Source organism: Electrophorus electricus, chromosome 13, assembly GCF_041902795.1.
Source record: "Electrophorus electricus isolate QZ-2024a chromosome 13, ASM4190279v1, whole genome shotgun sequence".
Taxonomy (NCBI): domain Eukaryota; kingdom Metazoa; phylum Chordata; class Actinopteri; order Gymnotiformes; family Gymnotidae; genus Electrophorus; species Electrophorus electricus.
The window spans coordinates 8,132,501-8,145,000 of record NC_137509.1 but is presented as its reverse complement, the minus strand read 5'-3'; the positions used below and the strand labels follow the sequence as shown (position 1 = coordinate 8,145,000).

The window sequence follows — 12,500 nt, the reverse complement described above, 5'->3', positions numbered from 1 at the left end:
TGTATATGGTTGTGTATATATGTATGTACACAATGTACAGATCCATTTTGTAAAATGACATTTACAGTTTTTTATGTTACATGGTGGTAATTGAATATATATACAGTTATGTTACATGGTGGTGGTAGTCCCCAGAGTTGATCAGTTTCCCTGATTCAAGGCCCGAATGGTCTATGGGATAAGCCCCTCTTCAGTCTCTCTGTCTTGGTCTTCAGGGAGCAAAAGCGGTTCCCTGACCTCAACAGAGAGAAGAGCCTATTGTTGGGATGGGTGGGGTCCTTCATAATCCTCCTGGCCTTGGTCTGGCACTGCTTGTAGTAGATGATCTGTAGGTCAGGAAGTTCCGCGTGAGTGATGCGCTCTGCTGAACGCACTACCCTTTGGAGTGCTTGTCTGTCCTGCTTGGTGCTATTCCAAAACCAGACTGTGATGTTCCCCGTGAGGATGCTCTCCATAGTGCAGATGTAGAAGTTTCACAGTACCTTGGAGGGCAGTCTGAAGTCTCTTAGGTGTCTGAGGTGGTAAAGACGCTGACGAGCCTTCTTTGCCAGGGAGTTGGTATGGCGGGACCAGGACAGGTCCTGCGAGATGTGAACACCAAGGTACCTGAAACTATCTACTCTCTCCACCGTGGTTCCACTGATCCTCACAGGTTGGTAGTGCCGCTCCTGCTTCTTGCTGCAATCCACGATCGTTTAGGAGGAGATTATTTTCCTGGCACCAGTTTTCCAGGTGTTTAATCTCCTCCAGGTAGGCCCTCTCATTGTTGTCCGGGATCAGGCCCATGACAACGGTGTCGTCAGCAAACTTGACAATGATGGTGGAGCTGGAAGTGGCTGTGCAGTCGTAGGTGTGCAGTGAGTAGAGCAGGGGGCTTAGGACACAACCCTGAGGAGCTCCAGTGCTGAGGGTGGGGGTGGATGAGGCACAGTTGCCCACCCGTACTGATCGTGGTCTGTCTGTTAGGAAGTTGGAGATCCAGTCGCACAGGGATGTATGCAGTCCTAGATCCTCCAACTTAGTAGTGAGTAGGGAGGGGATGATGGTGTTAAATGCTGAACTGTAGTCGACAAACAGTATTTTAACATAATTACCCCTCCCTTTGTCCAGGTGAGTCAGTGTAGTGTGGAGCAGATGTGCAATTGCATCATCAGTGGAGCGGTTGTGGTGGTATGCAAACTGCAGTGGGTCCATGGAGGCTGGCAGTGAAGATGTGATGAAGTCTCTGACTAGCTTTTCAGAGCACTTCATCACGACCGATGTGAGGGCGACAGGACGGTAGTCATTGAGGTTGGAGGGTCGAGGTTTCTTCAGGACGGGGACGATGGTGGATCGCTTGAAGCTGGACGGGACGAGCGTCAGGGAGAGATTGAAGATGTCGGTGAATACCCGGGCTAGCTGACCTGCGCAGGCTTTGAGGACCCTCCCGCAGATACCGTCTGGTCCCACCGCCTTCCTGGTATTCACCCTTTTAAACACTCTCCTCACGTCACTCTCTGTGATGATGAGAGGGCGCTGCTCTATTCTAATTCCTCCCAAAGGGCTGCGATTATACAGTCTGTGGTTTTGATGGGGCTGAGGTCAGGCCTCTGTGTAGGCCACTAGAGGTCCTCTACACCAGACTCATCAAACCAGGTGTGTATGGACCTCACTTTGGGTACAGGAGCAGTTGGAAACAACTGTGTAAAATGTCTTTGTATGCTGTAGCATTAACGGTACTTTTCAGTGGAACAGCCCCAGACCATTATCCCTCTCCACTCACTTTACAGTTGACATTATGTATTTCAGTAAGTAGTGCTCTCCTGGCATCCCCAAAGCCTCAGAGCTTTGTGCCACTCCATCTGGAGTTTACCTTTAGGCATAGTGACTTTAGGCTTGGGTGCAGCTCTCTAGGTGGTTCAGCATTCAGCAGCCCGGTTCGGTAAGTTTGGCCGGTCTACTGCCTCATGGCTGCACTGCTGCTAAAAGCTTCTATTTCACAACAATAGCACTTACAGTTGACTGGGGAAGCTCTAGCAGGGCAAGTATGTCTCAAGCCGACTGAAGTGTAGAAAAACTGGCATCCTGTGACTGTCACATTTAAAGTCACTGCCAGTGTTTGTCTATGGAGAACTCATATAGAATTAAGCACAGAACCATAACTGTTAACAATGGTTGTGGGTGAAACACCTGAACTCAATAATTAGAAAGTGTGTCCATATACCTTTGGCCATGTAGTGTAATTAAAAAAAAGTGTGATTCCCCCCCCCCCTCCAATGTGCTAATATAGACCATAACAGGTATGATATTTCGGGAGGTAGAGGAGTTCTGCATTTGCACAAAAGGGAATTAAGCTCCTTTGTCAATGCAAGTGGCGACATCTAGTGGACAACGTTGAGAGGGGCTTAAAGCGCTGAGTTCAGAGTAATGTGCTTTAGGAATCACAGGTATGAAGATCTAATTTTTAATTGCTAGTAGACTTTAGCAGAAATTACCCATGTAATAACTGAACTTCCTCTTGGACATGAACGAAGGTTAACAAGTAATCCATACTTCTTGTACAAGTCATATCATAGAAACTGTATAGACCGATTTCATACAGAAATGTAAAGAAATTTTATTTTGAATATATTAATTTTATATATTTCATAGTGCCTAAATATGTACTTTTCTTGTCTGACACTGTTTCATTTTTCTCTGCTATGCTCTCATGGCAATATAAATGGTGTCATTCATCTGAGCAGCAGACAAAGCTGTCCATTGAATTCTTATACATAGATAAATTAGTGTTCAATTACATCTTTGCTTGCGTCATTTATATTTCTTGATGGTGATACTGACATGAACTGTCTGATATTGATAGGGGTTATCTAGGGGAAAATTCTCCAGTGAAATTCTTGACAGTTTAAAATCACCCATCATGGCACATTTTCTTGTCTGTATTCCCATTTACCCCCTCTGGAGTTGCTGCTCGTCTGGTTTTCAACCAAACTGTCCAATTTTTTTTTACATTTTTTTTTTATAAACAATATTCTCCAGAACTGTGAGGGGTTAAACAAGCAATACATTTTAATGTAATTTTAGGCCAATCAGAAATCAGCATGCAAAGTCAATGTACATGTGGAAGACACATTAGTGGTGAGTCTAATGGAACAGGACTGTCCAGTTTTGTCTTATTGAAAGGGTGGCAACCGTGCCTGCCTCTCTTTTAATTCACACGCTGCCTCGATTTGGTGAGACGCATTTCAAATCTAATTTCATATAAATCATACACTATTCTTTCATTTTGTGAGCTTATGTGGCAGCACGAACACCACCAGCATTCTTTTGTAGAGTTTCTGTAAAGAGGTAATGGAGCAGGCACACTGCCCAAGAGCAGATGGAAAGAGAAACCTTATGAAAATTGTGTTTCTATGAACACCATTTCCTTTATGGTACGGCTTGGGGGGGGGGGGGAGAGACTTCAAATCTTATGAATGCCGAACATGTTATATCCCATATTATAGTTTACATCAGCATTTTAATATAGCCTACGTAATGTTACTGGCTCACATATTTAAACCAGACCGTGACCTTGGAATTTTTTGCTATGTATTTAATTTACATATCATAAATAAAACGTTTTTATTCTAACGCTATACTCTAAGCGACAGGTTTTAATTAAGTGAGATCAATATTAATGTTAATATTAATTGCCTGTATAGGAACTCTTTCGTAGTGTTGAGACACCCCCTAGTGGTGATTAAAAAGAATGACTAGGAAAAGGGGGCGGTGACGAGAAGAGAGGAGGAAAAAAAAACATGGCTCAGAAAAAAAAAATCAAACGTTCTTCCTGGAAAATCTCCGAACCCGCCACAACTTCGCCACATGACATTTCGGAAAGAAAATGCGACTCTGCAGAACAAGAACAGGCCCAAATTTCATTCAGTAGCTGCCATTAACCAATATTTAATTATTTATATAAGAATACACGATATGCAGAATTCGCTAATCTAATTTCACGTCGTTTGAAGTGCACACGACCGCAGGTAAATTCCTGTTACTATGGGCTGCTGTAGCGACAGATTTCCACATCGCTGACTCCCACTCGCTTCCCGTACACCAGTTAAGAGTAACTATGATCTCACCAGTTTCCATATTACTGGCAAGAGAGATCAACTTTTTAGATCTACTCATATCGAAACTGGCCGTTAGCTCCGAGGGTACTTGCCATCTATATATTAAATGCTGCATAATGTAGTCTTGTAGCCTTTAAGCACATGCAGATGGCGGTTAAGTGAAAATGGGAGGGAGTTGTGCAAGTGGTATTAATCCACGCGCTCTTTACCAGACTCACAAATGTCGCTGCATATCTACCACACAGTATTACATGGCATCCTTTCAGAAGGCAAACCCTTAAAAAACTGCAACCTACTGTACATTCTGGCGCTACGCTACTGTTAAAGTACAGAAAGTCACCGCCTTACCTGGTAATCCACGAAGGTTTGAACTGGGAGGTGGCTGCTTGCTTCTTCTCATCGTAAAAAAAAATACTACAAGATCAAAAATGTAACTGCGCAGTTTGTTCTCTCGCGCTCACACGCAGCTCAGATCCTGAACATATTTAAACTCAGAATGCTGGATTTGAATGTGGATCTTACATTGTCGATAATAACGCGGGACTGTACGCGCAGTTATATTAGGAAACCGCTGTAATCGGTGATGAGAACGTTTAACGTGGCTACAAACAGCGCCCAAAACGTTCCAGTGTTTTCCCAAGAAAAGGCCCTCATCATGCACAAATACTTCGCTACGGGTCCACGAACTAATATCTTGTTTGCAAAAGAGTGCACATCAGTTATTAAAATAATAAGTCCATGACCATGCCACTGTAGAGGTGAGCACGTTTCGAGTCACGCATGCATGTCCACGAACGGTGAAGCACGTCAGACGTGAATATCTTACTGCTCCAAGCGCCTGGGTCTCCGCGGCGCAGACGGGTTGGAAATTGCGCAGTTTTAATTCCGTATTGCATCGCCTTCACGCTCCTCTCCCGTTCCTTGATCTTTGAGTGAAGATCCCCGCTTCCTCCTCCCTCTACCAAGCAGGTTATTTTCGGTGGACGAGTCTCGCACTGCCCCGCCTCTCTTCTCAAGGGGACACACTTAGACTTCCCAAAATTCCAGGATTGCTCCATTCTTTCCCGGGCAGCTGGAAAAACATTCACTGACACGCGGTAAATTACGGTCCGCTAAAGTTAAGGTTTCTCCAATTGCTAGAACGTAAATTATGTCTAGTTATGACTGATATTATGAGTTGATTTACTATCGTGGCCATCTATAAACAGATTATTGTGCAGAATAACGGGAAGGTTTCGGCTGATGCTTTGAATTTCCAGTTCAGTGCTCTTGGAATATCTGCGACAGCAGATTTACAGTTAACTGAATGACCAGATTTCATATATATAAACTAGCTAATTGTTAAGGAACACTAATGAAACTACTATGATAATCTTTTATGTACATTTGTTGATTTTTTTTTCATTATCATCAACTCATACAAAGTGCTTATATGGTTAACAGGACTGAGCTCAAGAAATCCCAAGGCTGCTGAAAGGGAATCACGTTCATTTGGATCTGTCTCTCACACTTCCCTCCTAGACCTCCGTGTGGCCTGAATGGATCTGAGGTGGGAACATTCAACAACTGTAATGAATAATCCCAGGGGACTTCATCCTCTATTTGGCGACTCAAAAGATGTTGTTCCCTCCCTTTTTCCTCTTGCGTCCATTAAAAAAAAATCTGAAGTACTTTGAGCAACTACAATAGCGCCTTGGAGGCCCAATTTAAATTTGAATTCAACATGTTGCTATGAGCGCCCCAACAACCAGTTGGTGGTTCACGTTGACTCAGACCTGCAGCCCACTACAGAGCCCTTTACAGTGGGGAGGAAGTCTCGCTCTTTCAGACAAGCGGGACTGTGTGAATGCAGCCTTGAATCGAGCCCCCCCCTCGCCCACACACCCTCTGCCTCTCTCCTTTCCTCACAACTATTCTTCACTTTCACTTTTTCTGGACTCCCTCTTGTTTTCTTCCCTCTCAAGAATTCACCCCAACCCATGCAGGACCTAAACACTGTCCCAAGAACTTTAGTGTCTTTTTCAATTTCTCTCTCTTTCTGTTAGACTGTTGACAGTGAATGGGATAGTCTTGTAATAAGTTTCTGAAAACGTTTCAGATAAATATTTGCTCCTAAAACATGGTTGTTACCTATATATTTAATGTATGAAATATAAGTTTCTTTAATAAATTGATCCGTTTTTGTGAACTTTTTCTGATTGAATCCATGTTTAATTTTCAACAGCAAATGTTAACTGAATTTATGAATATACTGAAGTATTTAAAAACATTTGTCTTTAAACATGTTAAATACAATACATAAACTTATGTCAAAATTTCTGAACAAAAGTATAGTCCTAGTGTGCAACACATATGAACTAGAGTGCGTTGTCTCTCTAGTTGTCCAGACTCATGAGCAGTGCTGTTCCTCTCTTGGTCCAGTGATCATAAGGCACAGCTCCTGATTTAAGATCCACTGCCACTACAAATGAAGGGCCTCCAGCCCCTCCTGAGCGCACAGGGAAGTAGTAGCAGGGACAAGAGTACATATCTAAACACACACACACACACACACACACACACACACACAACAGTTACACAGGATAAATGTAACATGTCAATGAGTAGTGAGAATATGGCAGTGAGAATATTAAAACTGAGGGATGGGAGAAGTATACAAGGTGTACGTGTCTGTACTTTTGGCAATTTTCTTGCGGTTCTCCACTGGTCTGAAGTGGATGGTGGGCATGGGGCAGACCAGCTGCATGGGCTCTACCTCGGCCAGACAGGAGTTCTTCTTATCCCAGCCAGCCCCCTCTAGATACAGGCCACGAATAAACACACCATCCTGCAGCACAGAGAAACATCATGTACCTCCGCTCCATCAACTAGACACACAGTAAAATGTTTACAGGAGTTATAAAAATGTCAGAACTGCAACATTCAGAATAAAACATCAGAAGCTCTATGGCATATGTTGGTAAACGTGTATCGATACTTGTAACCTTATATTTGCCGTCGGATACCCAAAGGCGCCTCTCTGCTAAAATTGAGTATCAGGAATGATTTGCAATTTAAAGCTCTCTGGTTCCTTACCACCGTCTATCTGTTTATAGTCACAGCAAACATATATTTGTGCAGAACATGTGACACATTTTACTGCAAAGAAAAGAATCTGCACTTCTGCACTTCTGAGCAACTAAGTTACCAACAATGTATGTGTGTGTGTGTGTGTGTGTGTGTGTGTGTGTGTGTGTGTGTGTGTGTGTGTGTGTGTGTGTGTGTGTGTGTGTGTGTGTATACAGCTCCGGAAAAAAATAAGAGAGACCACTACAAAATTATCAGTTTCTCTAGTTTTACAAGTGATGGGTATGTGTTTGACCAGGCTGAGCAGTTTTGTTTTATTCTATAAACTACTGGCAACATTTCTTCCAAATTCCAGATAAAAATATTGTATTTTAGAGCATGTTTTTTAATGAAAATTACTAATATTCAAAATAACAAAACAGTTACAGAAATTTCAGGCCACAAATAATGCAAAGAAAACAAGCTCATATTCATTTATAAACCATACAGTACTAATATTTCAACTTAGGATGAGTCACGAAATCAATATTTGGTGGAATAACCCTGATTTTTAATCACGACTTTCATGCGTCTTGGCATGCTTTCCACCAGTCTTTCACATTACTGTTGGGTAACATTACGCCAGTCCTGGCACAGAAATTCCAGGAGCTTGGCTTTATTTGATGGGTTGTGACCATCCATCTTCCTCTTGATCACATTCCAGAGGTTTTCAATGGGGTTTAGGTCTGGAGATTGGGCTGGCCATGATAGGGTCTTGATCTGGTGGTCCCTCATCCACACCTGGCTGTGTGACATGGAGCACCCCCAGATCATCACCGATCCTGCACCAAATTTCACAGTGGGTGCGAGATACTCTGGCTTCTAGGGCTCTCCAGGTATCCGTCTAACCATTACACAACCAAGTGTTGGACAAAGCTGAAAATTGCACTCATGAGAGAAGATGACCTAGTAGATGACAGTCCAATCCTTACAGTCTTTCACAAACTTCAGTCTGGCTCTTCTTTGCTTCTCATTGATGAAGGGCTTTTTTCTAGATTTGCACGACTTCAGCCCTGCCTCCAGAAGCCTATTTCGAACTGTCCTCGCTGTGCAATTCACTCCAGTGGCTGCATGCCATTCTTTTTGTAGGTCACTTGATGTTATCTTACAGTTGTTAAGTGACATTCAAATGAGGTGGTGATCATCACGGTCAGTAGAGAGTCGTTTTCCACTTCTGCCAGTCTGTAGCTGATGTTGTCCCATGTGTTTGCTGCTTGACCTTGTTCTTATGAACCATAGTTTTTGACATTTTCAAGATAGAAGCAACCTGACTCTCACTGTATCCCTCTGCCAGTAAAGCTACAATTGAACCTTTCTTTTCAACTCCTTTGGCATGGTCTGTAGCTGTGTTTTGACTGCACTTACTTTTTGGGTAGTCCTAGCATTGCTTTTCCCATCCAGCTGGTTCTATAACAAGAGAATAGTGATGACAGCAGCAGTGGTTTTTATACTGTTGCTCGTTAGAATAGGATTTTGTTAAGGTGATCACATATTCAGCATCTCATTAAGTAGAATGATGTGTGTCTGTGAAGGAATTGAACAAATACTTGAATGGAAGGGCTGCTGTACATGTAGAGATGCTGATTTAAGAACAAAAATTGGAGTGGTCTCTTCTTTTTTTTTTTTTCCAGAGCTGTATATATAGCAAACTGCTATGAAGTGGAACAAACTTGCCAATTGCAGGAGTTTTGGAAAACAATGATAATTGTAATTGTCTTACATTGTTCAGGGTGGCCAACTGACTATGTTGATAAATCCATATATATATATATATATATATAAATCCATATATATATATATATATATATATATATATATATATATATATATATATATATATATATATATATATATATATATATAGGGTGGACCTTTGGGGAAATGAATCCCCATAATTTGCATAAATACTACCTGTATCGCACTCTGTTTGATCTCCCCCTATCCTGTTAGTTACACACACACACACACACACACACACACACACACACACACACACACACACACACACACACACATACACATACACACACACTACAGCTTTATTAGGTACAACTCAAATATCTAATCACCCATTCACAAGGCAGCAATTCAAGGCATTTTAGGCATGTAGACATGGTCAAAGCAATCTTCAAAACGAGTATCAGAAAGGGGACGAAAGGTGATTTAAGTGACTCAGAACATGACATAGTTGTTGGTGATAAATGGGTTGGTCTGAATATTACAGAACAAGCTGATCTACTCAGATATTCATGCACATACATCACTAAGGCTTACAGGAAATTGTCAGAAAATGCATAAGTACAGCTCCACCAAAGCCAGAGACTGAACAATACTGGAAATGTTGGAGAAGGAGGCATCACGCAACAACAGAAGAAGAAGCTGACTGCTCTCCATGAGTGCAGCACAAATCAAGCAGCTGCTAATGCAGCTGCAGACGCAGACTGAAGACCCAACTGTTTTTGGATTATTTAAATGAGGAGCCAAGCCAGAGCAGACTAACCTGTGCACCACCTGGATCTAATACAAGAAAGCCTATGATTCAATGCCCCACGCATGGATACTGGAATGCTTTAGGCTGTATAACATCAACAGGACTCCAGGAGCCTTCATCAAGAAGTCAATGGGGCTGCAGAAGACAACCCTATAGGCCAACTTCAAACCAAAAGCAAGAGCCACCATCAAGTGTAGAATTTACCAAGGAGATGCTCTGTCCCTGCTGCTGTTCTGCATAGGCCTGAACCCCCTCAGTGAGATCATCACCAAGAGTGGCCACAGGTACCGGCTGTTGAATCACTGCTGCTGGAGCATTGCTGCTCCTCAATCAGCAACATCCTGTACATGGATGACTTCAAGCCAGAAGTGAACAAGACATTGACTCACTAATTCTTCTCAGCAGGATATACAGCAACAGCATCGGAATGTCATTTGGACTGGATAAGTGTGGTCGTATGGTTACAAGGAGAGGGAAGGTGGCTAGAACAGAGGGGCTCGCACTACCACAGGTTAATATAACATGTTGAGGACAGCTACAAGTAACCTTGGAATCCCACAAAGCAAATGTGAATCATGAAGAAGCTACAAAGAAAAGCAGATTCAGACAAATACCTATAAAAAGTGAGGCAAGTCCTGTGAAGTCAGCTGAATGGGAAAAACAAGATCCGACCTATCAGGTAGACCGCTGGCATAATAAGATGGCTTAAGAGGTAGTTAGAATCCACTGACAAAGAAACTCCTCACAATGCATGGAGGGTATCATCCCAAATCCAGCACTCTGAGACTGTACACTAAGCAGAAGGAGTGGGGCTGCGGACTAGTGAGTGTCAGAGTCACTATCCAGGATGAAACACCCAAGATCCAGGAATATACCAAGATAATGTTCCCAAGTGACAAAGTGCTTAAGTGAGTACCTGAGACAGTAGAAACCCGAGGAGGATGGAAATGAGGAGGAACAGGGACCATCATGGGAGGAAAAAAACGTGCATGGTATGTACCATTGACAGACAGTGGAATTGGCTGACATGGCGAAATCCTAGCAGTGGCTGGAAAAGGCTAGATTGAAAGACAGCACAGAGGCACTAATCATGGTAGCACAGGAACAAGCACTAAACACGAGATCAGTAGAGGCTGGGATCTACCACACCAGGCAGGACCCCATATGCAGGCTGTGCAAAGATGCCCCTGAGACAATCCAGCACATAACAGCAGGATGCGAGATGCTAGCAGGCAGTGTGTAAATGGAACACCATAATCACGTGGCTGGCGTAGTGTACAGAAACATCTGTGCTGAATACAGGCTGGAACTTCCTAGGTCTAAGTGGGATATACCCCCAAAGATGGTGGAAAATGACCGTGCTAAGATTCTGTGGCTAACCAACCACATATTGTAGTGGTTGATAAACAGCAGAAGAGTGATAGCAACATCAGGAAAAAGAAACACGAGAAGCTCGAGAAATATCAAGGACTGAAGGAAGAGATAGAAAACATGTGGTGGGTGACGGCAACTGTGTTCCTGTGGTAATCGGAGCACTAGGGGCTGTAACCCCCAAAGTGGGAGAATGGCTCCAAGAGATACCAAGAACAACATCCGAGATCTCAGACCAGAAGAGTGCAGTCCTGGGAAAAGCTAAGATAATACGCAGGATGCTCAGGCTCCCAGGCCTCTGGTAGAGGACCTGAGCTTGATGGAAAAAAGATCGCCTGGAGGGTGAGTGGGTAATTTTATACATACATGCATATATATATGAGAGAGAGAGAGAGAGAGAGAGAGAGAGAGAGAGAGAGAGAGAGAGAGAGAGAGAGAGAGAAATTCAAATTTGTAGTGAGTAACACAAAGTTTATGGAGAAACAGGATAACATTTCGGACAAATGTGCAAGCAAATTGGAATCTTGTTCAGACATGCAGCTAGGTTGTCTGTAAACTTGGGTGGTTTGAAAGCTGTTACTCAAAAATATGAAAAAAAGAACTCTAATATGTTTTTGCTCATACCTACAATATTTTAGCTGATTTATTACAATAAATCTCTTTTTGTTTAAATTACATTTAGAAGAGTCAATTGGATTCACTGTATTAAACTAATATTTAAGATGGGAATTTAATGTAAGGATTTAATACTTTCAGCACTTTCTTTTCAGTGAACAGTACCAATTCTTCTCTTAAAGATACAAAATACTTGAGACAATAGAGAATGAAACAACACTGAATATACTGAAGAATATGTGGGATTACACAAGGCCACATTGGACACTCCATGTGACTGTTCTGAAGCACCACTCTTTCACCACTCCTTTACTTGAGAGCTAATAGCTGCTCTTTGTAGAACGGCTTCAAGATGCTAAAAGGTGTATTTTCTTGAAATACTTAAAATATATAACATGAAAACAAATCTGGGAAACAAGTATTTTTTTCAATAACATAAGCAGAAAAGATATGAGAATGGTTAGACTACTCATCAACACGCCAAAATTTATGTCAGAATCAGAAGTATAAATACTTGAGTGAGTATCAGTCAGTCTTTCTTTATCAGCCAAAGCAAAGACAATTTAATCACACCTGACAATTGAATTACAGCAACATCACATTGTGTTGTGAGCCAAATTTATTTAACCCATTTTTCATCCCCCTCGTTGCACATTTTTTGCACCTCCAAAATTAAAAATCTGATATCCCCCCCCAACACACACACACACACACACACACACACACACACACACACACACAAACTAGAGAAGCAAATTAGTCATGAAATAAATCTGGTGAGAATGCTAATGTTAGCTTTAAAATAACTGTAGCTTGTTCTG

General features: G+C 42.3%; 2 protein-coding genes across 5 annotated transcripts in view; both read right to left on the bottom strand.

Moving 5' to 3' along the window:
• kdm6ba (lysine (K)-specific demethylase 6B, a) overlaps positions 1 to 5,053 on the bottom strand; it is a 76,094-nt gene extending 71,041 nt beyond the window's left edge. For both annotated transcript variants that reach the window (XM_035536560.2, XM_035536562.2), the window contains exon 1: positions 4,446 to 5,053. The gene's annotated coding sequence lies outside the window, so the exon portion shown is untranslated. The remainder of the gene's footprint in view (positions 1 to 4,445) is intronic.
• A 1,227-nt stretch (positions 5,054 to 6,280) lies between these two features.
• The window catches only part of dnah2 (dynein, axonemal, heavy chain 2), a 104,801-nt gene continuing 98,581 nt past the window's right edge, over positions 6,281 to 12,500 (bottom strand). For all 3 annotated transcript variants that reach the window (XM_081694667.1, XM_035519901.2, XM_081694668.1), the window contains exons 87-88: positions 6,774 to 6,924; positions 6,281 to 6,627 (exon numbers count right to left, since the gene is read on the bottom strand). In XM_081694667.1, coding sequence (XP_081550793.1) covers positions 6,473 to 6,627; positions 6,774 to 6,924 — 306 coding nt within the window. In that variant the 3' untranslated portion in view covers positions 6,281 to 6,472. The remainder of the gene's footprint in view (positions 6,628 to 6,773; positions 6,925 to 12,500) is intronic.